General features: G+C 41.2%; 1 protein-coding gene across 1 annotated transcript in view; it reads left to right on the top strand.

The window, feature by feature from the left end:
• Nucleotides 1-3164: 3164 nt before the first annotated feature.
• Nucleotides 3165-27771, top strand: part of il12rb2 (interleukin 12 receptor, beta 2a) — a 62503-nt gene continuing 37896 nt past the window's right edge. The window contains exons 1-12 of the mRNA XM_034180374.1: nt 3165-3303; nt 3549-3669; nt 5555-5812; nt 6099-6222; nt 9709-9899; nt 11109-11251; nt 11499-11643; nt 13833-13906; nt 23141-23345; nt 23437-23619; nt 25149-25250; nt 27098-27229. Of these exons, the coding sequence (XP_034036265.1) occupies nt 3247-3303; nt 3549-3669; nt 5555-5812; nt 6099-6222; nt 9709-9899; nt 11109-11251; nt 11499-11643; nt 13833-13906; nt 23141-23345; nt 23437-23619; nt 25149-25250; nt 27098-27229 (1735 nt within the window). The 5' untranslated portion in view covers nt 3165-3246. The remainder of the gene's footprint in view (nt 3304-3548; nt 3670-5554; nt 5813-6098; nt 6223-9708; nt 9900-11108; nt 11252-11498; nt 11644-13832; nt 13907-23140; nt 23346-23436; nt 23620-25148; nt 25251-27097; nt 27230-27771) is intronic.

Genomic DNA, 27771 nt, shown 5'->3' with positions numbered 1-27771 from the left:
CTACAAGTTTGATACTTTCACCACAACCAGACGTCTGATGATAAAGTCCACAAAGTCATTGAAAGCCCAGATTTCAGTCTTAATCCGGGGCAAGCCAACTCCTCACTGAGCTTCAGATGTTCTACAACTGCAACATCCACTGATTTTGATCATAAAGTCAAGGTCACTAAGCCTTTCCCCACCAAAGCAATCAAAGATGATGGACTCTGAAACAACGCACACATTTTAAAAGATGAGTTGGTTTAACATGTGAAGACACCAGCAAATATCTGTCACACAGGTGTTTGGTGTATGTTTGTTCCAAATGCTGTGCATCCTTTATCCTATGAGATGGCTTATGTGGGCTCAACTTTACTCACACAGATAAGAAGTTCCTTGTCTGTCAATCAAAGCCTCCAAAAGCTCCAAAGGCGGATATATATATATATATATATATATATATATATATATATATATATATATATATATATATATATATATATATATATATATATATATATATATATATATATATATATATATATATATATATGTTCTCCACTCAGATTGCAATAGCCAATCACAGATTAGCCTTTCTGTCCATCATTTACCTGTATTTTGGCATGCTTGGCACCAGAAAGTTATGCTGAATCCAAAGGGATCCAAAAGGCTAGGACCAAAAGTTATATTGGATTGGTTCCCACTGACCAATTGCGTTAGAGCTTACTGCCAACAGCTAGCCAATCAGAGCGTGGCATACAATTATTCATGAGATGACATCACTAATGACTAGCAGAGGTCTGGAACTTGCTGACAGACGCTGGTTGAAAAAATGGCAACAAACATGTCAACAACAGCACAAAATCATCTGCCAGCGAGGTTTGCTGAGTTCACAGAGGAGGAACTGGTGGAAATATTGAACTCCAAGGATGCCAAAAACACTAAGAAGGTAGACAAGCACGCTACTGACGTTTTAGAAGCATTCATATGCTGTTCACAACAAAATAAATTGATCTAATTTACTTGACTCTTTGTTGTTTGCTTAATTTGGAAGGGGGGCTGAGAACATAACAATTGATGGATGGCAAGTCGTCCAACATAGAGAAATATTGGATTCAGAAAAGTTATATTGGACGAGGCATAGCTGAGTCCAATATAACTTTTCTTCATCCAATATTTCTCTATGTTGGACTTCTTACATCCATTATTTGTATAATATATATATATATATATATATATATATATATATATATATATATATATATATATATATATATACTCAACAAAAATATAAACGCAACACTTTTGGTTTTGCTCCCATTTTGTATGAGATGAACTCAAAGATCTAAAACTTTTTCCACATACACAATATCACCATTTCTCTCAAATATTGTTCACAAACCAGTCGAAATCTGTGATAGTGAGCACTTCTCCTTTGCTGAGATAATCCATCCCACCTCACAGGTGTGCCATATCAAGATGCTGATTAGACACCATGATTAGTGCACAGGTGTGCCTTAGACTGCCCACAATAAAAGGCCACTCTGAAAGGTGCAGTTTTGTTTTATTGGGGGGGATACCAGTCAGTATCTGGTGTGACCACCATTTGCCTCATGCAGTGCAACACATCTCCTTCGCATTATCCGTGAAGAGAACACCTCTCCAACGTGCCAAATGCCAGCGAATGTGAGCATTTGCCCACTCAAATCGGTTACGACAACGAACTGGAGTCAGGTCGAGACCCCGATGAGGACGACGAGCATGCAGATGAGCTTCCCTGAGATGGTTTCTGACAGTTTGTGCAGAAATTCTTTGGTTATGCAAACCGATTGTTCCAGCAGCTGTCTGAGTGGCTGGTCTCAGACGATCTTGGAGGTGAACATGCAGGATGTGGAGGTCCTGGGCTGGTGTGGTTACACGTGGTCTGCGGTTGTGAGGCTGGTTGGATGTACTGCCAAATTCTCTGAAACGCCTTTGGAGATGGCTTATGGTAGAGACATGAACATTCAATACACGAGCAACAGCTCTGGTTGACATTCCTGCTGTCAACATGCCAATTGCACGCTCCCTCAAATCTTGCGACATCTGTGGCATTGTGCTGTGTGATAAAACTGCACCTTTCAGAGTGGCCTTTTATCGTGGGCAGTCTAAGGCACACCTGTGCACTAATCATGGTGTCTAATCAGCATCTTGATATGGCACACCTGTGAGGTGGGATGGATTATCTCAGCAAAGGAGAAGTGCTCACTATCACAGATTTAGACTGGTTTGTGAACAATATTTGAGGGAAATGGTGATATTGTGTATGTGGAAAAAGTTTTAGATCTTTGAGTTCATCTCATACAAAATGGGAGCAAAACCAAAAGTGTTGCGTTTATATTTTTGTTGAGTATATATATATATATATATATAAGTGTGATGTACAATTCATGATATTTTCAGAGTAGTTTCTATTGTGTGACAGCACAGTGGTGCAAACACGAGATGAGTGTCTCACTCAAGCAGGATATCCAAGGATCAAGGCTCCCTGACGCCCATTCCCCCTTACACAGCTAGAGCTGTGTTACAAAAACCAGATCTACACATGGATCTAATAACAAACCACTTGTTGTGTGCCAGAGCAAATGGTATTCAGTGCACAAAAAGTAGCAACCACATTTACATTGTACAAAAATAATTAGCTTACAAACGGCATGATAATGTTTTTGGATTTACTGGTTTAAAATACACATTTTTATAAATTACAACAACTTCACTATACACTATATTTTTACATAATTATTTTGGCAACCAGAACTGCCGGGTTTGACAGTAAAAACAATGGATTTTTTTTTTTTCTTGCAGTGTGAAGTTCGTATTGATCAGCAAATAGATCTGCCACTGACTGTGTACATTGCTGGCAGTAAGTTCATAATATTAACTTGTGCGAGCAGGAATCAGGGTTCAATCCTCAACCACCATCTTTTTAGAAGGATTTTACGCAACAAATGGATCAGATTATATCTTGTGTTAAGAATCTAGCAGACTTGCGCACGCAGCTGACTGTAGAAACAGTGGTAATTTTGTGCACTTGTCATGAAGTTGGCACGGGTGCGCGCATGTGTGCTTTCACTGATGAGATGTGTACTTACTCTCATATGGGACTCTGTGGCTGTGACTCAGTTCTTCTTGTCAGACGGGAGGCGACGTACAGCCGCACGCGGAGTGCGGACAAACTGCGCTGAATTTAAAAATAAAACGAACGTGGCGAATTACGGCGACGCGTAAATGCTTCAAAATGCGCGCGAGCAAAAAAAGATCACGAAGTTTGGACGTCGTATCACGGTGAGCAGTGAACACTTTGTTTTCTGTCTTCATTTATTCATTTTTGATGACACGTTGCTGATTACTGGTGTTTTTTAAGTCCGAACCCGGTGCGTCGTTTGTGCGTAAAATCCAAGATTTAACAATAACGTCAGATTTCTGTCAGAAAAGGCGTCTGCAGTCAGAAGGGAGATTGACTTTTTAATCGTAACCTTTGCTATATTCACAAGTGAACGTCTTGTAAATGACCTGTGCTTCTTTTTAAGACCAGACGTGAGAGCTCCTGTGATGATGTGAGATACACAAGAAAGCTTTCGTTGGCGAAGATGTCCCAAACATGGACCATCCTCACTGCGCTCACGGTACTGACCGTGCACCTGTGCCTGGGTAAGACCGTGAGGGTAATTATATTAAAGGCCTGTTAACACGCTCCATGGCTGTTTCACAGTAATAATAACAAAATTAGATTTATTTTTTTAAATTTTTTGATCTCATAAAAGACAAGATAGTCAGTCAGACACACACATAAGTTGACATAGACCTACAACCCTTACAAGAAATGCAACTTAATAAAGAAATTTAAAAAGAAATAAAAACGCAGTGATTCTTACATTTACTTGGACTTACTTCTGTTTCATTGTAGACTGCATGAACCTAAGATTTTCATGTTTTCTGGGCTTACTTAATTTCATTGAATATACATACATTTCTACATTTAAGGCCTGCAACACATTCCAAAAACTTTTTGGATGGAGCCAATTTAGGGTTTTTAATGAGGAAAGAAAAAAATAACTAGAGTACCATGCTCGTAGAGCGCAAACATCCGCCAACACTTTCCACAAAATTGTACCTTGGAAAAAAAGTGGGTTTTCATAAGATAAATTAGATGTGATCAAATGTCAGAAGTGTGTATTTAGTTCATGCACTTGAATCAAAGTTTTTTGTGTGTTTTTTTCCCAACTTTTTAGGTTCTGAATTCTTTTTCAGATAATTTTCACAGAACATTGGTTATCTCTGCTATGCACAGTTTCCCCTTGGCGTTCTCCAGCGACTCGGTTCTTCAGCACATGGTCAAAATATTGAAGCTGGTGCTCCCTCCTAATGCAAGTGATACTCCTCATCTTAGGCTTTCTAAGTAACTGCTTATTTAATACAAAGTCATTCCAGTGGTACCCAAAGATCCTCAGAAGACACCTAGTAAATGTAGTACTCTGTGTAATTCCTAGTAGTAATTCCCACAGCCTATTCATATCACCAGTTGTGTCCATGTCTGCAAGTCCTCCAGCCAAATTGCAAGCAGATTCCTGAGAAACACTCTGATCTTGAAGATTTAATCTTGGGCACTGAGCAGGCAGTAGTCTGCAAGACTTCATCTGAATCCTCAGGGAAGCCACAACAAGTCTGTGGTCGGAATTCACTAACTGGGTACTTCTGTGGACCCTACTGTTCTGCAGAATTTTCAAGCGTTTTCCAACAAGGACATGGACAGTCTCCTTGGCAACACCACCACTATTGGAATACCATGTCCAGTGGTGTAAATCTGGATCCTGATACCTTTGAAGGAAAACAAAAGTGTGTCTTTGGAGTGCTGGGCCCCATCTTACTGTACAGTTGTGAGATCATACATTAAGACAGCCGAATCCGTCAATGGCTTGATATCTTGGTATGAGATCTCTTTGGATGATCCTGGAATTATTTTCTGTCAAATGAATGGCTACACAGGGAGACAAACATGAGGAGTATCATTTGTAATTTGAGGGAACATCAGCTACAACGTCCAGTTGCTGAGGGCTCCAGCAACTGGAAGAAGCCAAAAATATGCTTGCATTTCACCTGATTACAGGCAGATAGATTTACTTTGGAAAGGTGCGGATGGACAAGTTGTCTGCCTGGGTGGTTGCCAGGCAGTTCCGTAGTGTGGTGGATTGGGCTATGTGCAGTCCAAGCACATGTTCCCTGACCTGATCTGACATCAGGAGAAACCTGAATTTTGTGCATCCAAAATCGTGTTCTGGAAGCTTTGGTTTAATTCTCTCCATTTTCTCCATATTGCTGAAGATAAGAGGAGAATGATTCTTCACTTAGTCACTTAACACCACTACAGGTTCTCCAGTTAACCCCTAGTTACACCAATTGGTCTTCCAGAGGCTTCTAAGAAGAATTCAATCGATGTCTTTTGGGTTCTTCTGTGCTATTTAAGGATGCAGTCATCACAGTGCCTGCAAACTGTAGTCTTAAATGTTGCACTGTAAGTCCTTGTTTCTACTTTTAGGTGAGAAGTCTTGTGTAATCTGGTCCAGTGCCGGATCTGTGGTGCGCCGAGGCTCCAGTTTTGATGTGTGCTGCATCTTTAACTGTAACTGCAAAGCATCTATGTACAAAGACCATCCGGACACACCACAGAGTCACACAGAACTGAACTCAACAATGATATGTTTGCATGTGGTGAACATCACAAAGAACAGGACGTACAGCTGCAAGTGTAACTGCCAAGCGCCTGATCCCTGTGGACTGGACGTCTCCACCGGATGTGAGTATGAAGTAAACAAGCAATAAGTAGTCTCTTGACACACACTTAGTAATTTTCGGGGCACTTCTCAATTCAAAGTAGTAGACCAATAATCGGCTGGGCTAATGATCTGCATTGGCCGATAATCCCTCTGGGTACTCAAACTTTGTGAAGCTATAAAATTACTCCTGTGCACAGACTGTGCACGACCATGGGCCAAATGTAAATTGTAAATGTCAATTATGTATTACAATAAGTTAAAACTTTCATCAAAATCATCAAGTTTTATTCCATTTTTGTCTGCCAGACCCACCAGATCCTCCTGAAAACATAACCTGCATCTACAGTGTTTCAAATCTTCCAACTGGAACTGTGACCTGCACTTGGAAGACAGGAAGGAATACTTACCTAAGCAGTACATCAACACTGAGGTGAGGGGCATGAATCAATAAGATAACAGAGCCCACCGTGGAGGACCTCCAAACTACAGATTTATTTGTAACCCCCTCCCCATGCCCCAAAAAAATACGCACTGAGCCTGGACATCTGAAAATTATTATTAATATTATTAATTGAATATTATGTAATAACCTATTTCTATTACTTTAAATGGAACACAAGAATATATGCCATTTTTTTAAACAGTTGCCCCAAGGGTCACCAAACCCTTAAATTTGGTGGCCAAAGAATGTTTTTGGTGGCCCAAACCTACAATCTGCTGATTATTGAACCTACAATCTGCTGATTATAAAGGCACCTTGACACTTGCACAAATTTGATTCACGCACTGGAACACAATCTTGCCTGCCAATGAGTAAATGCTTTGTAAACCTGTGCATAAACTGTGTGTGAACTGTGCGGCTTTGTGCCAGTGTGCATTGAAAATTTTGAAATGTTCAAAACGTCTGGCATGCATTCATTTTGTGAGTTAGTCGTGAACATTGTGCAACCTATTCGAAAACAGACTGCGCACAACTGATCTCCAGTATTTCAATGCATGTCAAGGTGTGCAGGGCATCTGATCAATTATGAAGAGATGTTACATCTATAATAAATCAAACTTTACAGATACATTATCTAACTCATAAGAAGGAATGAATATGCAACTGTTTTACCAGTTCATTACAATATATATACGAGGGTAGGCTGAAAAGTTCTAAGGCTCACCAAGAAGGAGAAATGCCATTTCAATAAAACTTGGCATGCATTAAGTTCAACTCTTCTGATGACTAACTGTGTTATTTTCTTCCAGGTTGTGAGGTAGTTTGTGGTTCATAGCCAAGTTTGAAAGTTCGTGGTAGAGGGAAACGGCAAAAATGGACAAAATCTGGCATCGCGGTGTGATTAAGTACCTGCATAAGAAGGGGTTAAAGCCCAAGGACATTCATGCGGATATGGTTGCTACATTAGGGGATGAAGCTCCCTCCATATCTACAGTGCAGAAGTGGGCAGCTGAATTTAAGAGGGGCAGAGAGAGCCTTGAAGACGACCCAAGGTCTGGGCGGCCTGCAACAGCCACAACCCAGAAAAACATTGACATTGTTCATGAAATGGTGATGGACGACAGACGATCGACGATTAATCAGCTAGCAGATGCTGTGGGAATATCCCGTGAGAGAATTTAACACATTCTGCATGAAGAACTTGGAATGTCAAAGGTGTCAGCTCGGTGGGTGCCACGTCTTCTGACTCCTGATCATAAACGCACCAGGCTAGTCATGTCGAAGGCAAACTTGGCGCAATTTCAAGAGGATACAGCCAATTACATGGAACATTTTCTTACCCAGGATGAGTGTTGGGTTCACCACTTTGAACCAGAGACAAAAAAAACAATCAATGCAGTGGAAACACCCAAGGTCACCACCTCCAAAGAAGGCCAAGGTCGTTTCGTCTGCGGGGAAGGTCATGGTTTCAGTTTTCTGGGATGCCAAGGGCATTGTGTTCGTGGACTATCTTGAAAAGGGACAAACCATAAATGGACAGTACTATTCTAACCTACTGAGACACGCGAGGCTATCAAAAAGAAGCGACCAGGAAAGCTGACGAAAGGGTGCTGTTCCATCAAGACTATGCCCCAGCTCACAAGTCAACAGTGGCCATGGCCACTATCCACGAGTGTGGATTCGAACTGGTAGATCACCCACCATACTCCCCTGACTTGGCACCCTCGGACTTTCATCTGTTCCCAAACCTGAAAAAAACTTGGCTGGGAAGCACTATTGGAGCAATGATGAGGTGATGGCTGCCGTTGAGGACTATTTTGACTCTCAAGATGAAAGCTTCTATGCCAAGGGAATCGAAGCACTCAAGCACTGCTGGAAGAAGTGTGTGGATGTTATGGATAGATGCGGATTGAGGAGCGGTCCAGTAGCTGACTGAACCCAGCATGAAATAATCAGAAGCAGTTCCAAAAAGAAAACATTTATTTTTCTCCCTTTGTGCTATACATGAAATACTAAATAATTTAAGTTCTGGTGAGGTGAAAAGGCAGCGCGTTCTCTCAGCGTCTCAACAGTCAGAGTCTGAACGTTCAGGACTCAGGAGTTCCGCCAACACCCCCCCCCCCCCCCCCCCCAGGTGACTTTCCCAGACTGTACTCTGCGAAGGAGGAACAGAGATGAGATTATTCAACACTTATTACTACGAAATATTGTTTAGAGGCAAACTTATCAGCTACACGTTTAGGTCTGGTTTCAAACTTAGTTCAAAGAGGCTGCTGCTCACAGCTAGTGGAGGATCATTAATCCGCACGCCACTGCTGTGAGGAGCATGTCAAATAATTTTCACCAATAATTACTAATAGCTGCGTATAAGCGCCAATTTACATTCACGGATAAACTTTTCAGAATATTCACCTCTGTCGTGTGCTGACAACGTTTGCCTCTCACCCTCGTCCTCCTTCACAGGCGCGATGTCAGACTCTGAAACGGCCCTCAGCGTCCCCACAGCGGTCGTCACAAAGGTCGTATTCCTCCGGCAATCTTATCCAACTCACTGCTGGTTTAAATGTAGTTCTTCATCACTACATTGGTACCAGCTGGAAGTCCTCAGATCTGCACGTGAACATCACAGGTGTCGTGGATTGTCCTGATAGCGAGCCGCACGAGAATGCAACAGGTGCAGCCAATCATCGTAACAGAGGAGAGAGACTCTTCTGCAGCACATTTTCCTCAGAGAACAGCCCAAATCACCTGGGAAGGAAAATAAACACAAACAACCCAACCTTGTCCAGCCAACCCCCCCCCCCCCCCCCCCCCAACACACAACAGTGGAGTTACAGGGAGAGAAAAATAACCCTGAATTTGTTCAGTTCGACAACTGCATCATAGTCAGCCTTAGAACTTTTCAGCCTACCCTCGTACTATAAATAATTACCTTTGAGGCAAGATCTGAAATGCGTTCTCCACTGCACAGTATGCACAAGACAACCTGCAGCTGTAGATAAATTCTCTGTGATGAGAGATGGTTTCATTAGCCAAGTTCTGAGAGCAAATGCATCATCGGCTACAAAATTATTATTATATATAGCGTGGTGTCAAGCGTGACAAAGCGTGGGGTCCAGCGGGACAAAGTGGGACCTATTGGCATGACAAATTGCATGGCAGTGTGGCGATCAAATTCATGCAAGTGTCAAGGTGCCTTAAGGCAACTGCACTCTCGGACTCTCGGAATTTGGCTCATGGACAGGGTTCAAATTATACTTTCACAGAGTTAAATAACACTTGCAGTGAGTTGAATCAACACTGATATGATCAATTCTGGGAATCAACCTCAGAACTATGCGAGAATTTAAAACAAAATGTTACAGTAACACTTTAAACTTGATAACAGTTCTAAAAATATTTGACTCTGAAATCTGAGTTGTTTGGTTTTTGCTGAACATCAGTTAAAAGATGTTTTGTCCTGATGTGTTTCAGGGTGACGAGTCAATATGTAAATCACACGCAGGAATCCAGAGACTATGGCGTCTCCAATAAGGGATCTTATGTCTCCTCAGCTACTTTTAGCATCTCCAGCTTTGTCCAGCTGATCTCTGTACGGGTTCGAACCCAAAACCATCTGGACTATGCTGATTCTGACAGTGTCAGCTACACACTAAGTGACATCGGTAAGTGCTTCATCCATCGGTTCTGTAAGTTGCTGAGGGTGTGCTGTCATAGTTACAGCTTTTCATATTTGACAGAATGTCTGTTTTGTTTGTTTTTAACTGTGTAGCATTATAGTGGGGTTATATTGTGCTAAATGCAATTTATCTACCTTTAATATATGTAGAATTAAATATGATCATCCTTGAGATGTTTCTACAGCTTAATTAGAGTCTATCTGGGACAAATTCAGTTAATTGGACATGATTTGGAAAGACACACACCTGTCTACATATAAGGTCCCACAGTTGACAGTGCATGCCAGAGCACAAACCAAGCATGAAGTCAAAGGAATTGTCTGTAGACCTCAGAGGCAGGATTGTCTCAAGGCACAAATCTGGGGAAGGGTACAAAAACATTTCTGCTGCTTTGAAGGTCCCAGTGAGCACAGTGGCCTTCATCATCTGTAAATGGAAGATGTTTGGATCCACCATTACTCTTCCTAGAGCTAACTGCCTGTCTAAACTGAGAAATCGGGGAGAAGGGCCTTAGTTAGGGAGGTGACCAAGATGGTCACTCTGTCAGAGCTCCAGCATTTCTCTGTGGAGAAAGGAGAACCTTCCAGCAGGACAACCATTTCTGCAGCAATCCACCAATCAGACCTGTATGGTAGAGTGGCCAGACGGAAGCCACTCCTTAGTAAAAGGCACATGGCAGCCTGCCTGGAGTTTACCAAAAGGCACCTGAAGGACTCTCAGACCATGAGAAACAAAATTCTCTGAGAGACAAAGATTGAAGTCTTTGGTGTGAATGCCAGGCACCATGTTTGGAGGAAAACAGGCACCATCCCTGCAGTGAAGCAAAACTTATTTCATGTGGTCATTATGGGGTATTGTGTATAGAATTTTGATAGAAAAAATGAATTTTCTCCATTTTGGAATAAGGCTGTAACATAACAAAAAATGAAACAGTGAAGTGCTGTGAACATTTTCCAGATGCACTGTATTAACAAATAAAATTAAGTTGACCACACAAAACATGAAATATCTTGGGTTCATACTGTCTACGAATGAAACAGAAGTAAATGTAAGGCTCACCGTGTTTTTTCTTTGTGTGTGTGTGTGTTATTTATTTGCATTTTCCATATCACCACCCAGCCCATTTTTTTTCCTTTTTTGCGGTTGTAAAATAAAGTCCTCTGTTTAACCAGTTGTGTTTTTACTACGTTGCAGCGATGCCCTCACCTCCTGTTCTTGTCGGCGCCTCCTGCTCTTCTCGGGTTTGCAGGATCACAGTCGAGCAGTCTGTGGGAACGCCGCACCTGGAGATACAGTACAGAGCAAGACATCAGCCGTGGACCACATCTCCAGAATCTGTAAGGAGCCTCAGCTGTCTGCAGCTGGCAACAGTTTCTTCTGCTTCGGGTTTAATCAGGATTTTGAGTGAAACATCAAATAAGACTTTGCAGGTTGCCTCATACTTTTGGAGCCTTTCAGATCAAAGCACATGTGCATTGTGCTGATTCAAAGCTAAAGGTAGACATGAGTGTCAATCTGCTGCAAAGGTCAACATGTTGGAATTTTTTTTGTTAGATTATGAGCAGGCTGTGTTTCTGCTTACAGCAGGTGCTGGTGGGTTTGGTGCCGGTTCGGAACATCTCGTCTCTGGAGCCCTACAGGTTGTACCATTTCAGAGCTCGAGCCAAATTCAGCACGGGCCTGTGGAGTGGGTGGAGCTTGAACATTTCAAACTGGACTGATGAGGAGGGTGAGAACATCTGTGCAAGTGTGTGTGTGAAAAGCTTGTCTTCAGCAAATAATATCCGCACCTCTGTGGTGCGTTATCTCCAGAAGGCATCTGATAAAGCAGAAATATTTCCTTTCTTCTGGCTTTGCTGGGTGCACAGCCCCCGAAAACAGCCACGTTGGGATGTGCACGCAACACATTATGATAAAATCCACAAAAGCGATAGTGTGTGTGTGTTTCATGTGACCCTGCATGAGAAGATGCATTTTGCTGTATAGATGGTGTAAAGATTTACATCTCTGTGCAGAAATGTGGAGCAGAGATAATTGGCTCACCACCAAAACCATCAGCAGCACAGAAAAAGCAGAAGAGATGCTTTTAGTCGAGAGCGAACTGTTTTTGTTGTTTGGGCTCAAACTGAGAAGTGACATGCTCCATTAGACATGACGGCTGAATTTCTGCTGCTGATGTCCGAGTCTGCTGGTTTTTTTAATTTAACAGTAAATACATAAAAAAATTTAAATAAATAAATAAATAATAACAAATAATAAATAAATAAATATAAATAAATTAATAATAAATAAGTAAATACATTTAAATACAGCACAAGTGAATTTTCACTATCAAGCCAACAAGTGGACTCAGTTCATTAAATGTCAGTATGAAATTAGTTGTAATCAGCTGTTTGTATTATGGGAAGTTCCAAACCGAAGCTGGAATATATAATTGATCCTCCTGTGTTGAATAGAACCACAGTCAGATTCCAACAACACCCAAACAGCACCCTGATGTACATCCTTCCAATGCAAGCATAACTTATTCAACTTTTGCAAATAACAGTTTCATTTAATAGCAAATAGGGGTGCGCTTTGAAGCATCATCGTAACTTCTTGATCCATCTTTGTCAATCTTGAGCAAACTTGGTATACGTAATAGTTACGGCTATCATCTGCACTAGAATTGAAATTGGGGTAAAATTTTCAAGCTGTTCAAAAATTTCATCCCAATTTGCCAAATCGTCACTAGTGCTTGGTAACTTCTGAGTGTTCGCAGTCTTCACAGCTTCAATCATGCCTGAAGGTCTTTAAACAGGGTAGTCCTAGTGCAGTGGTGTCCAAAGTATTCCAGAAAAGTCCAAGAGTGTGCAGGTTTTCTTTGCAGCTACTGACTCCAGCAGGTGATTTCACAGATTAACATCACTTTGACCAGGTGAGATGAGTTCATCAGTGAAACCATCTGCTGGAGCCGGTGGCTGCAAAGAAAACCTGCACCCTCTCGGCTCTTTCTGGAATACTCTGGACACCACTTTCCTAGTGAGTACAGCTTGAAACTTGTTCATCTTAATTTAATAGACCAGTGAAAGACAGACACGGAGCAAAGGTCACCCAGTTTGGGAATTGAACCGGGTGTTGCAGACTGAAATGGTCCGCCCCTAAAAATCAGTCCGCCTTTTCCATCTGTGCATGCGTCATTTTGGACCACAGCAACACATCTGAGATGGAGTCTCTTCACCCAAAGCAATCACATGGATTAATGTGATTAACCATCAGATGATAAAGGTAAAACCTCTTAAATCATTCTAAAGTCAGTTTTAAGCAGAAACGAGGCGATATTCCGTGTTGCTTTGAAATGTCCAACGCGCAGTGAACGCATCAGCTGGCAGCTTGTTTAGCCACTGCGTTCTGATTGCTTCCGCCATTTTTTATGATAAACTAATGCTGAATTTATGTGAAAATGATTGTTGTACTAAAGCTTCAGATATCTGTCGCTGAGATAGATGATGACTGGAGTGCAGTTTGAAGCAGAAACGAGGTGTTAATCTGTGAACCGCGTCATCGGGGGGACCGATTTTTAGGTGGACCATTCGGCTGGCAACACCGGGCATTGAACTTCAGCACCTTAATCACCCTCATCATTCAGCATACTGGACCACACAGAACATCCAATGTGCCCTTACATTTTAGAAGAACAAAAAATGTGTGATAGCTCTGCTATAGACAATTCGCAGTGATCTTCTCCTTCCCCTCACAGTGAGACGGTTATAGGTTCAAACCCAACCTAGTCCCTTTGAGTGCATTCGATTTGCATGTTGTCAGTGAGTTCAATCCATGCCTGCAGCCAAGTGCAGAAGTGTCCAAAAAAACAACACGTTAAATTGAAAACCAGAACAAGAAGCTTCTCACTTTCACTTTTGTTGTCATGTTTTGCAGCTCCTGCCAAAGAGCTGGATGTGTGGTATGCTGAAATCAGTTCTCAACTGAATTCTGTAAAAGTTTACTGGAAAGTAAGTTGTCATGTACACACAATTTAATTGAGAAGGCCTGTCAATTTTTTCCCCTTTTCATTAAATGGTACGTCCTGAGTTTAAAAAAAAAAAAAACTTTGGTCAGCATTAAAGTATCTGAATGTTCAACTCAGCTTTGAAAACTGGATTGATTACACTTTTTTTTTGTAGTTATTTGGCTTAAAAATCCAGTAAAAGCTCAAAATAACAATGTGTATCATCACTCTTAGCTTCATAGTGGAGTGGAGCGGAAAAGGATTCACTTTCAACAAAACACATCAAATCCAGGCTTGCATCTCAGATGTACCTTCTGGCAAATTGTAGCTGAACTTTCAGGTCTTCTTTTTAAGAAAATCCTCCTCTATACCACTTCATCATGAAGCTGTATAACTGCTGAAGCAAAATGCAAAACTTGCACTTTGCACAATTTCTTCAATCACAGCCACAGAGGCCCATATCTTCTTCTGGGTTGTCTGGGTGTCTTTCTTCACTCTTCTTGCACAGTCACTTCATTTTTACCCAATGGCCAAAATAGACGAAGACTCTAGGTCCATCCGTCCGTCTTGTCTGTGCTCATCATAACTCCAGTCCTATTACTTTCAGGGTCTTCAAATTCACAGGGAACATTCTTGGGAAACAGACCTTGGACAAGTTCAAAAATGGCTAGCCTTGACCTATTTTAAGGGGTCAAGAGGTCACATTCTGTTTCCTATTTTTATGCTCATGGCCGAGGGTATTTTAGCATTGCGTTATATTTGAGAGCTGCCTTCTTCCAGACAGAGTTGCCATACAGTACTGTACTGTTTGTATTTCTTCAAGACTGATGCAAATTAAGCCCAAGACATATTCACTGACTTGGAAATGTTCATGTATCCATCTCCTGACTTGTCTGATAGAATACTGGCAATAAAACTGATTATTTTAGGCTTGTTATACCAAAGGGGATCATTAATTATGCACCCATCATGTTGGCTTTGATATTTCTCTTGGTATAGCCACACACCTCTGTTTAGCAGCCTCATGACTCCGTAAGTTTTTTCCAGGCATTTCTTGATCTCAATGTCTGAAGATCCAGAGCCACTTCTGTTGGCAGGATCCAAGAAGTGATTGAAATGCCTAGATCTTCATCTTGATCCAGGACAATCTCAAACCTGGACACTTCAACTCTCAGTTGTTCAGACCTGGCAATCAGGGTATTCATTGATTCCACAGAAGTCACAATTAAGGTCAGTGAACCTCACTGGCTAAACTATTCATGGCTGACTTATGAAAAACCTTAGCACTGAAGGTGTCAGCATTCTGGTAGGGGGATCAGCTTTATACACATGCTCAAAGTAGCCTGCCTAATGGAACATAACAATAGTATCATCTATCAGGAATGCACCATCTTTTGACCATTACTGCGATGGGATGAGGTGTACTACATTTGGAAGAACACAGCACCTTGATTCTCTGTAAACACACTGAGGGTCACTAGACCACAGATGGTGTGGTCTAGTGACCCTTCAACAAATGCTTTGTGTACCCTCAGTGCCTTCATAGTACGCTTCCTTTGGCTCCCTTTGAAGCCCAGAATTTCCACCAAGCTGTGCACCACAACTCCGCTGGTTAACATTCAAGTACTCTTAGAGAAGAAACACGTCCTCCTGTGAACATTGTTGACTCCAACATAAATCCCTGGGAACTAACAGAGCCTGGTTTCATGGTACATATGGTGGTTGTACCATGACATAAATAGTCCCATGGGAACTTTGCTGCAACATAATATCACTATTATGTGTGGCAAATGCTCAGAAAAATGCAAACGTTATTAATCAGTTGTTAGTTCAGAAACACAGTTTTTACTTCATTTAGAACTTCACTCCCACTTACCCCACTGTGCACACAACGAACACTGCACTGTACAATCAGGTCCATAATTATTTGGCTGTGGAGGGGGGAGGGGAGTTTACTGCCCGATAGCCCACTAACCTTATGTCGTGGAACAGCGTCCGTCATAGTTGGCGGCGTCCGTATATTGCGATATCTCAAAAACTAATTTTTTTGTAATTTGGAAAGGGTGTAGTATGGGTCATTGACATTGTTCCCATCTAGAAATCATTGTCATAGATTTGTTTGTTTGGAAATAGTGGTCATTTTTATGATGAAAGTAGCCATTTTGACCACTTAAAGGCAATTATCCTCAAAAAACTGATAACTTTTTCTAATTTCTCAAGGGCGTAAGATGAGTCATTGACATATTTCATGTCAAAAAATTGTAGTCATAGATTTGTTCGGTTGGAAATGGCAGCCATTTTTATGTAGAAAACAGCCAATTTGGGTATTGGACCCAGTGTTCCTCAAAAACTGTCTGATAACTTTTCTTTGAATTTAACAAAGACACAGTATTGGCCATTGACATTTTTCCCATCCCAAAAATTATTGGCATAGATTTGTTTGTTTGGAAGTAGCGCCCATTTTTATGCCGAAAATGGCCATTTTTCCTTGGGTTTTAACTGAGCTGGTAACCACAGGGCCCATGGCACTCCAGCATTGAAAGGGGACGAGGGCTTGGCCTCTGTCCAGCAACACAATGGAGTTGACATGACCAATTATGATATGCTGGTAGTATACACTTTTAGCTTTAATTTAAGGGGTTTAACTAAAAATATCACATAAACCATTTAGGAATTATAGCTGTTTATTTATATTTTTAAAAATATGCACAAGCTCCACTTATCCAGCGTCGTAATGGCATCGAGAAGAACTTTCTTAAAAAGAACTGAAAGTTCAGCTACAGAAGGCACATGAGAGATGCAAGTCTAGATTTCATCTGTTTTACTTCTCTGCTCTCCTCCGCTATGAAGCTGTGAGTGATGAAGTAAAATGCAAACTTGCACTATGCACTATCTGCCTCCGGGCAGATTTACCACTCAGTACCATACTGTTTGTATTTCTTAATAACTGAGGTAAATGAAGTCCAAGACATAGTCACTGTCTTGGAAATGTTCATGTATCCATCCCCTGACTTGTCTAAGAATACAGGCTGTAAAAATTATGATGTATATGAACAAGAATGCTTATATTTAGTTTTTCCAATGCATTGTGACCTTCGAAAATGGACAGATTATGTGTGTAAAACTGGCTGTAATCACTAAATGGTGAATGTAATATTTTTGTTCAATGTCTCAACTTAAAATTTAATGTCTACTGTGCAAGAATATCTTTATTGTGGAATTTCAACTTCATTATTTGCATGTACAGAAGCAAAATTTAGGGCCCCTTCACACATAGTACGAATAAATACAACTCAGGGGGAATTACAGCGGAACAGCTCGTATGAGCGAACCACGAAAACATCGAGCCAAATAGCAGGTGTGAATGATGCTGCTGTGATGGTTTTGTGCACACGGGAACACAGTGCGAGCAGCTGCTGTGAAAAAAAAAAAAAAAAAATTAAAAATAAATGGCACTCATGGGATTCGAACCTGCAATTTCCAAAAGATCTGATTTCAGCCAGAACTTTACCACTGAGCTACCATCACTGTCCTATAAAAGGTGCGGGAAAATGCCTGATATCAAGAAGGACATGGATGTATTTAAGAAAAAATAAAACCACACACCATATAAAAACACTGCATTTTATTGAATCCCTCTTCTCAAGCAGGCAATACAAGTATGATCCCTCTGTTCCTCTGTAGATGACCCATGGTCACAGACGTACAGTCATGAAATGACATGAATGAGAAGCAGTGCGCTCTGATCATGTCCACATCTGCTGGTGGCGTGTCGAGCTGGCCCCATGCACGTGTCCTGCCCAACACGCATGTCTGTGGGACAGCGTGCCGCAGGACTGACACTGCGTCATATGGAACAGAGCTCACGTGGGTGACATGACATTCAGATTGCCCACTTCGTGTTATGATCTGATGGTCCGTTTCACCTAGGGTAGCCTGTCAATGTGCCCGGCGTGTGGTCGCTCACTGCAGCCCATTGCAACAGCAGTATATGTTTATATGTATGTCCACATGAGGACAGCAAGCAGACACATGCACGTCACAGTGGACAGTTGTTAGTTCATGTCTGTCCAAACAGGATATGTGTTCCCCAGCTGTGGCATCCAGAACCACAGATCTCCACACACCCCCTGTCAGTTCAGCGCACACACCAATGTGTCACGTGTCTGTTTGCAAACCACACTCGTGGGGGCACTCGTGGGGGCACTTAGACAAATTTCACATCCAGCTCGACAGTGATCGTCTGCTGACTGTTGTCGTGCTAATAGTGCGAATGGCCACACATTTTCTAAGTGCCATGAGAACTTTGTTAGATCTTCGTGCGTGTCAGCTGGAATTTGGCCGACACCTGCCATGAGAGGGTTCGATGGGCTCACACAGAGCACACTCTGTCTTTCAGTCAGCCGCTGGTGTGCGCAAATAGTGTAACAACAGGTGTACGAGGCATTGGAGGCAGCTACGATTTTACATGTATTGCATATGATTCCTGCTTCATGCGCAATTCGACCACATTCGTATTATGTGTGAAGGGGCCCTTACCAACAACAACACAACAACAAAATAAGTGTCACAGTCACAAATATTTCTGGACCTGACTGTACCATGCAGTGTTCAGTGTGTGCACAATGGGGTATGTCCTTTTGTAGCAAGTTTTGAAACAATATTTCTTGCATATGGAAAAAAAAAATCACCCAAGGTGAGTTAAACACTTAGAGGCTTTATTTATTTATTTATTTATTTATTTGAGGTTATAAAAATGTGTATTTGACCTTTAAATTATGTATGATGGAGTATCATGCACATATCTTCTCAGCATCTCCACGTCTCTTCACTTTGACCTGTCAGTCTTGTTAGATATATCCATCCATCCATTTTCTTCCGCTTTATCCAGAGTCGGGTTGCGGGGGCAGCAGCTCAAGCAAAGCCGCCCAGACCTCCCGATCCACACACACCTCCCCAGCTCCTCCGGGGGAACCCCAAGGCATTCCCAAGCCAGCCGAGAGATGTAGTCCCTCCAGCGTGTCCTGGGTCTTCCCCGGGGCCTCCTCCCAGTGGGACGTGCCCGGAACACCTCTCCAGCGAGGCATCCAGGGGGCATCTGGAAAAGATGCCCGAGCCACCTCAACTGACTCCTTTCGACGTGGAGGAGCAGCGGCTCGACTCCGAGCTCCTCCCGAGTGACCGAGCTCCTCACCCTATCTCTAAGGGAGCGCCCAGCCACCCTGCGGAGGAAACTCATCTCGGCCGCTTGTACTCGCGATCTCATTCTTTCGGTCATGAGCCAAATCTCATGACCATAGGTGAGGATCGGAACATAGATCGATCGGTAAATCGAGAGCTTTGCCCCCCTACTCAGCTCTCTCTTCACCACAACGGTCCGATACAGCGACCGCATCACTGCAGATGCTGCACCGATCCGTCTATCGATCTCACGCTCCATCCGTCCCTCACTCGTGAACAAGACCCTGAGATACTTAAACTCCTCCACTTGAGGCAAGGACACTCCACCGACCTGAAGAGGGCAAAGCACCTTTTTCCGGTCGAGAACCATGGCCTCAGCACCCCCTTGTTAGATATATTTGTGTTCAATTATGGTTTTATTTGTTTTCTGCACTTGTTTTGGCATTAAGGTAGTTATTTTATTTAGGTTTATACTTTTAATTTCATTCTTATTCTAACTTTCCTTTGTTCTTTCTTGGTATATGCATGTAGAACTGGATTTAACCAGTCTGTACCACTTAGGATAAAGAGAGTTAGATTACAATTATAAATCATATGTGTCCCATTATTGCTAGGGCCTGGGGCAGGGGGATGGACCTCCCTTTAATGCCTATGGGGGCCAATAAGAGAAGGATTTTGCGAAATAAGGTCCACCTCTATTACACATGTATGTAATCCTGTATAAAAACTGCTTGTATCCATTGTTCTATAAGAGCAGATCTTGTCTGTAAGAGAAGTTCTTGCAGGGCCCAGGCCTGATTATTTTTGCTGTGACTTTGATTAAATTTAAAAGTGCAGAATAGTTTGAGTTTGTACTTTGTAAGGGGCAGTATTACAGAAAGAACTGGGGGAAGAATTAACAGTCTGTATAGATGTTCGCTTTTCTAACCTTTGTCTCCTACTCTCGCCTTCCTGTTTCACTCGTATGTTCTGCATAAGCTGAAGGTCAGATCTTGACCACTTCTAAACACTCCTGCAGCCGCACTCAATTCACACATCACCTTCGCCTACCTCATGCTCAGACACACACACACACACAGACACTTGTTTTCTGTCACTTTGAAACAGTGAGAGGCAAGTGAAACCTCAGGCCGCAGTTTCAGTTTACAAGAAGAGAAGGAGCTGAACAGAAATGATTTAGCTTCTCAGCAAATCCCAAAGTCCCGTCAACGCTCGCGGCATTCAGCGAAAATCATACGATGCATCTGAAAAGTTGCACTATCATGAAAAAGCTCAAGATTTTTTTTTTTTTTTGTCAGTTATTCTAGAAAGTGAAAATTTGATGTATTTTAGACTTATTACATGTAAACTGAAGTGTTTCAGGGTTTTGTCTTTAATTCTAATTTTGAGCATTATGGCCTGCAGGTCAAAAAACTAGAAAAAGTGGATCTCAAAATATTAAATATTTCATAAATTCAGTGCAAAAAAGGATTTATAATGCAGAAATGTCAAATTTCTGAAAAGTGTGTTGATTTATGCACTCGAGACTTGATTGAGGCTCCTTTTTGAATTAATTTCTGCATTAGTGCTGCTTGGCGTGGAGGTGATCAGTCTGTGGCACTGCCGAGGTGTTAATGAAGGTCCAGGTTGCGCTGATAGCGAACGGCCTCCAGCTCATCACTGTGGGCAGGTGTCAAGTCCTGCTGGAAAGGCAAATCAGCATCTCCATAAAGCTTGTCGGCAGATGGAAGCACAAAGTGCTCAGAAACCTCCTGGTAAATGACTGTGTTGACTTCAACCCAGTCTCACACCAGTTTGTGATGGCATTACAAAAAGACAGTTAATCTATGGGTTTGTGATATCGTCACAAAAATGGGGTGCTTTTTGTGATGGGGTCACAAAATGCGGGTCACAAAAAACCCCATTTTTGTGACATAGTGGACCAACACCAGCAGATGGCACGGCACCCCAAATCATCACTGATGGGGAAACTTCACACTGGACCTTAAGCCACTTGAATTCTATGCCTCACCACTCTTCCTCCAGACTCCAGGACCTTGACTTCCAAATGAAATTATGGAATAATCCTGTTGTGTCTGATGATTTGTGGACGTTAATGCTGGATTTCACTGCCGCAATATGAGTTTTACGGATATTTGCGACCGTAATCCAGCATCAACGCCTGCAAATCATCAGACACAAGGGGGTTATTCCCATTCTAATCCAATTCCAGCGTTTGCACAGATCCATGTTTTCAGCGAAAGACCGCTTCAGCACTGAAGGCTACATCTTAATCTGCATAATATAAAACTGTTACGTAGACAAAGGGTGTGGTCGGCTCATCAAAGCTTACCGTTGCAACATCTTCATGCCAAACTGGAAATTCTGTGAGCAGGATCCATAGCAATCCTTTCGTATGATATCTTAAATTCATCCATTTCGGCAGCGTCGTCACTCCGAGAGTTTCTCTCACTCTCAGCTGACAGCGCCATTACTGACATCTGTGTAGCAATGTGCGCGGTCAAGGTGCGGAGTAATGTGAAACAGTCGAATATATTTCCACCGTCATCGTGCTATTTTATGGTCTGAAATCTCAAATGATTAACCAATCAGATTTCTGGAACAAATGTAATTGGATTACAATGCAAAATTTACATTCACCACTAAGCAATGGTGCAGCTCTTTTTCTCCTTAGCACAGATAAAAAAAATTTGACATTGTCTCTGCTTCAGGAGTGGTTCGGTATTCGGAATGCAACACTTTTGGCACGTTTCCTGGACATGTCTGTGTGTGTTGACTCTTGATGCACTGACTCCAGCCTCAGTCCACTCCTCATGAAGCTTTGCTTGACAATCGTCTGAAGGTTGCAGTCATCCCTGTTGCTTGTACATCTTTTCCGACCACACTTTTCCCTTCCAGGCAACTTTCCATGAATATGGTTTCATGCAGCACTTTGTGAACAGTCAGGGCTTTCAGCAGTGACCTTCTGTGGCTTAAACTCCATATGGAGGCTGTCACTGAGTGTCTACTGGAAAAAAACTGTCAAGTCAGCAGTCTTCCCCGTGATTATGGTAGTGTGTACCGAACAGATTCATGGTATTTATACTACAGAAACACTGACTTACTCAAATTTGGAATTAAATATTCTAATATTTTGAGCTGTTTTTCAGTTTTAACATAAAATGCTTGAAGCATTTCAGTTTATATGCAATGAGTTGAGAATACAGAAAGTTTTCACTTTCAGAATTAACTAACAAAAAACTTTTTGTTAGTTTTTTGCAGTATATAATTTTTTTTTTTTTTTTTGAGATGCACCTTATGTTTCCTGTCTCTTTACTCTGGATCTTTCAGAGTTGTGCCATGTCGCATTCAGTGATCTAAACCCAACCCAACCTCAGTGTTCAGCAAAGATCACTGGGAGGTTGTGAGGTTTTGTCTGCTCTGCGGCTGTTAAAATTAGAAGTTCACATATAAAAAATAATAACAATAATTAAAAGAACATTGTTTTTCTTTGGATGAGCCAAAGAAAAAAAGGGGAAAACTGTAATTAAAGTTAAATATGTGTGTGTTAAAGTTTCATTTTTGACAAAAACAAAGAAAAATTGAAGTGTGTTTTTGTGTGTGTGTGTGTGTGTGCGTGCGCATTTGCATGGGCTGGGGGGGGGGGGGGGGGCGGCGCAGTCTTTATTATATACACTCTAAAAACTACTCAATGTTCTCGGTGAAACATGTTTACACTTAAAAATACTGAGTATTAAAAATACTGAGTAAATTAAAAATCTGTGAAATCATTAAAATATCCTTGATGATCTTGGTAAATCTAAGTAAAAATATTAAGTACATTAGTCCTTTCCAAATATTCTGATTGACATTTGCAAAACATTTGAAGTATATTTCAAGAAATATAATTTGTTAAGCAAATGCTAATTTATTTCAATGAAATAATAATAAATGTTTATTTAACATAAAATTAACTGTTAAATTTGTAGGCATTTCATTTGGTATATCCAACTCAAAACAATCAATTGCATGTGTTTCAGAGATTTTATTAAGTCAGTATAGCTGTTTCTTGCTGCAGGTGATGAACAGTTCTGTTATGAGAGGGGAGATCACAAAATACACAATCACAGTTTTCAACCAGGACAAGAGATCAGTCTTCAACATCAGCGCCACTGCCAGCAGTTACATCGTCCCGTCCTGTGCCGGCTGTGAAATGACAGTACATGCTCACAACTCCAAAGGGACGTCTCCTCCTGCCAAAATTACAACCCCTCACACCAACGGTAAGACAATACATAAATAAACAAAACCAAAACAACTGGGTACAGCACACAAATATGACCGGCATGCACCTTGTTTTTTTGTTTTTTTGAGCCAAGCCTCCGTTGGATGTGCGAGTCAAAACAGCTAAGCTCAATGTCACCATCTCCTGGAGAAAGCCTGAAACTGCACCAGGACCCCATGGTTATGTGGTGGAGTGGTACCCACAGGGCCACAAGCTGGAGGAGCTCAGATGGGTCAGACTGGATAGGAAACACACCCGCACTGTCGTCACAGGTGGGACTCTTGGAGTGATAGTAACTGCAGTTAAAGTTTAAATATTCATACTGGCCATATTGATGTTTGGAGCCAAATATATGCAGCTGGCAGTGTACCCGGGCAATGCGCGGGTGTGAGATTTTGTAGGCATTTGTCGTGATTTGAGTTACATGTATTGTCCATCGTGCAAGCTTTGCATTTTACATCACCAGTCATACAGCTTTATGATGAAATGATAGATATGGGAGATACAAGCGTTGATTTGATCTGTTTTGTTGTATGAAAACCCTTCTCTGCCTCACTGCGAAGCTGGGAGCGGTGATGCAAAATGCAAAACTTACACTATGTACAATTTTTCAGATCGCAGCCACAGGAGCATTCATCAAGGTTTTATGGGTGTGTTTCCTCATTTGTCTCATTCTTGCAGTCAATTTTTTGAGAATAGTAATGATTTACTTGTGTCACACTAAAGGATGCAGTTACTTATGCAACCCATCATTTCGGCTCTTATATTTTTGTTTCATTTATATCATGTAGTTGAGATCCTTTTTTACTGTGAGTTTAATGGACATCATTTTACATTTTTTTTTTTTTTTTTTGGTCATGCCAACATTCAGATGTGTAATATCTCAAGAGTTGACATACTTTTCTTGCCACTCCAGATGCATCCTGCTCACTGAGTTTTAATATTGATTGCTGACCTTTACGGTTGATCGCTGAGCTTGACATCTGACCTTTAATCCTTTGTCATTTAGCTTTAATCTTTTGGGGGGTGTGCATAAAATATTTGTAAGGGGTGTGGGGGAGGCTGAGGAGGTTGTGTGTTTAGAGGGGTTGCGTGTGGAGGATTTGGAGTTTATTCATAGACATATTTAGATATATACATACAGTGCATCCAGAAAGTATTCATAGCGCTTCACTTTTTCTACATTTTATGTTACAGCCTTATTCCAAAATGGAATAAATTCTACTCACAACACCCCATAATGACAACATGAAAAACTGTTTGTTTTTGTTTTGTTTTTTGCTTTGTTTTTTTGGCAAATTTATTAAAAATAAAAAAAAGAAATAAAAAAGAAATAAGAAATCACATGTACATAAGTATTGACAGCCTTTGCCATGAAGCTTAAAATTGAGCTCAGGTGCATCCTGTTTCCACAGATCATCATTGAAATTTTCTACAGCTTAATTGGAGTCCACCTGGTGTAAATTCAGTTGATTGGAAATGATTTGGAAAGGCACACACCTGTCTATATGTAAGGTGCCACAGTTGACAGTGAATACTTATGAGCATGTGATTTCTTAGGTTTTTTGTTGTTGTTGTTTGTTTGTTTGTTTTTTTGTAAATTTGCAAAAATCTCAACAAAAAACTTTTTCACATTGTCATTATGGGGTACTGTGTGTAGAATTTTGAGGAAAAAATGAATTTCATCCATTTTGGAATAAGGCCGCAACATAAACAAAAGTGCAGTGGTGCAAATACTTTCAGGATGCACAGTACATAAATGCTACTCTTCACTGTGTACATAATTTTATTTCCTCTGCAGATATGAAACCATTTGAGTGCTATCATGGAGCAGTGTCTGTGCTTTACGATGAGAACTCAGTCAGCAGAACCACATTTACAGGTGTCAGCATTCTGGAGTCAGGTACAATCTACATTATTCATGCTGAAATTAACTCTAACTAAACCTTGATATGATAATATTGAGACAGCTGGAACACAGCAGCAAAATTATGAAGTTGACTTTTACCCATTGTGTAATCATGATGGATCAGAGGTTAAGATGCTGGACTATCTGGATATACTAAAGGGAATTCTTTGAAGCACATAGAGTGAGTGCAATTTGGGCATATCTTACTCACCTTTGCTATTTAGAGGGTGCAGAATTAGGGTACAAAGATTAAGTATTTAGTCTCTTAATTAATTACAGTCATGATTTGTATGTGATGTGAGTTAAAACAATCAGATTAGAATCTGTCATTCCCTTTAAGAGCAGTGGTGCAGCAGCAGTTTAACAAAGTGAAAGGTTTTCTGATGAGAAAACAGTTCTGCACCTACGCTTCAAAGCATCTGCAAACTTTTATTGTTTCACGGTTGTTTTCAATTCAGTTTTGTTGTGTGTACAAGCAGTGTATATGCGCATGAACCCTTGTTTATGTACCTGAATATTATAAAAGCCAGAACAACCCTCAAACTCGACTTGAAACTATGTATTTGTTGGCCTATAGTGCCGTTTCCACGAGTACTGCACCTTGACCCCATCTCATTTTAAGACCATTATGCTCATGGGTGCACTTGGGCATTTCCGTATGACTCCTGGTGTAGTCTTTGGTCACTTTTCAAGTTATTTTTTGTGTACCTCCCACACATACTGCATTTACTCCATTAAACAACCTGGGAGCCTGCAATTTTAATGAAGGGAGTGTATATTGACAATCGCTTGCATCCAGGAATGCTGTATGCAAGAAGCAGCTCAGACTTGAAACAAATTTTGTTTTTCTGCATGCAATAGTTGCTACACAATTACATAAAATGGCTCCAAGCAAACGTTGCTACTCAGCAGCGTTCAAGCTAAATCTTCTGAAAGAAGCAGAAGAGAAGGGGAAGCAGCATGCTGCTTGGATTTTCATACTCAATAGGAAATGCACCCGGGAGTGGTGCAGAAACAAGGATAAGCCTGCAATCCTGGCCAAAACAGCAAAACGTCTGCCTGGTGGGGGAGAGGAAAGTGTGTTATCAGGACATTGAAGAGGAGCTGATAAAATGGTTCCAGGAAAGGATAACAGCAGGCATTCACATGATAGGGAAGCATAAGCAACATGGAATCCAAAATAGACTTAATGAGATTTTGTGGCAATGAGGTAGGATTATTTCATTTTCATTTTACTTTTTTCTCTCAGGAATTCACAATTTCACTACATGCAATGTCCCAAAAAATCAGGGGGCATTTAATAAGCGGTGGGGGCTTTAATGGAGTAAATACGGTATGCATTTTTAGACACTGTTTCTTGCGTGCGTGTGCCAGTGACATAAACAAAAAGTCAGATAAATCATTAATTAGTCTTTTAATTACTTCTAATTATAGTTTGACTTGCGTTACACCAAAGGTCCTTTGTTTCCTGAAAAAAGGTTATTTTATATCTCGAAAACTGAAAATGCAAGGGAGACGTAAAAAACATCTTGTCATATTTTCCCTTTCAGCGCTGGAAATGCTAATTTGTGATTTAAAGACATACGAGGTAGGTGTAAGACTTACTCAACTGTTAGAAATGAATAATGACAGTTGCACTGTGCTATGCACTGCTTTGTGTCAGGTGGAAGACGGGGCATTAACTCCAGTGGGATTGTCCTGCTTGTATTCAAATCCTATTTTTCATCATGTTTCATGGTGACTATAGCTGAGTGGGTGTAGTGGATTTCAGGATTTGATCCCTGATCGCTGCTGTCAGTAATGTCAGACATTTTATTTGTTTGTTTTTTTTCCATTTTCAGCCCCACAATGTGGTCCAAGCGCCCAACAGAGGATTGATGGGAAGAAAGTGGAAGTGATCTGGGCAGAACTTCCCAGGGATGAACGTGGCGGTTGCATCACCAACTACACGATCTACATAGAAAACAAAAGCAGTGGATTCAATCGATCTTGTGAGAACAATTTTGTGAAAATGGGAAGTTGCTTGTGACAAGTACTTTTAAAATACAGACAGATAGATATTACCTTTGTGTATAATATTTCAGACAATGTACCAGCATCCAAGAGGTCACATGTCATCACAGGCTTGTCTCCCGCCCTGTACAGCCTCTGGATGACAGCTTGCACTGCTGAAGGAGAGAGTCCTGCAGGTCAAATCATCAAGTTCTTTATCCAACGTAAGCAGCTTTTTCAAACGCCACTGGATATATTGCTTTTAAACCATCCATCCATCAAGAACATTATGTACATCAAGAACATTATGTACTCACATGTGCAATATGTATGATATATGAGATATGTAAACCTTGGACGATAAGGTCTAATTTGTGGTAGAGAAGTCACATGGGTGCTGACATATCATTCATTGGATTGCTGTCATTTGGTGACTGAAGATATCTGCACCAAATGTCAAGATTCAAGATTCAAACAACCTTATTGATCCCTAAAAGGGCAATTCATATCACACCCAATTACC

Source organism: Thalassophryne amazonica, chromosome 10, assembly GCF_902500255.1.
Source record: "Thalassophryne amazonica chromosome 10, fThaAma1.1, whole genome shotgun sequence".
NCBI lineage: Eukaryota > Metazoa > Chordata > Actinopteri > Batrachoidiformes > Batrachoididae > Thalassophryne > Thalassophryne amazonica.
The sequence above is the reverse complement of the archived record's forward strand: the minus strand, read 5'-3'. Positions and strand labels throughout refer to the sequence as shown.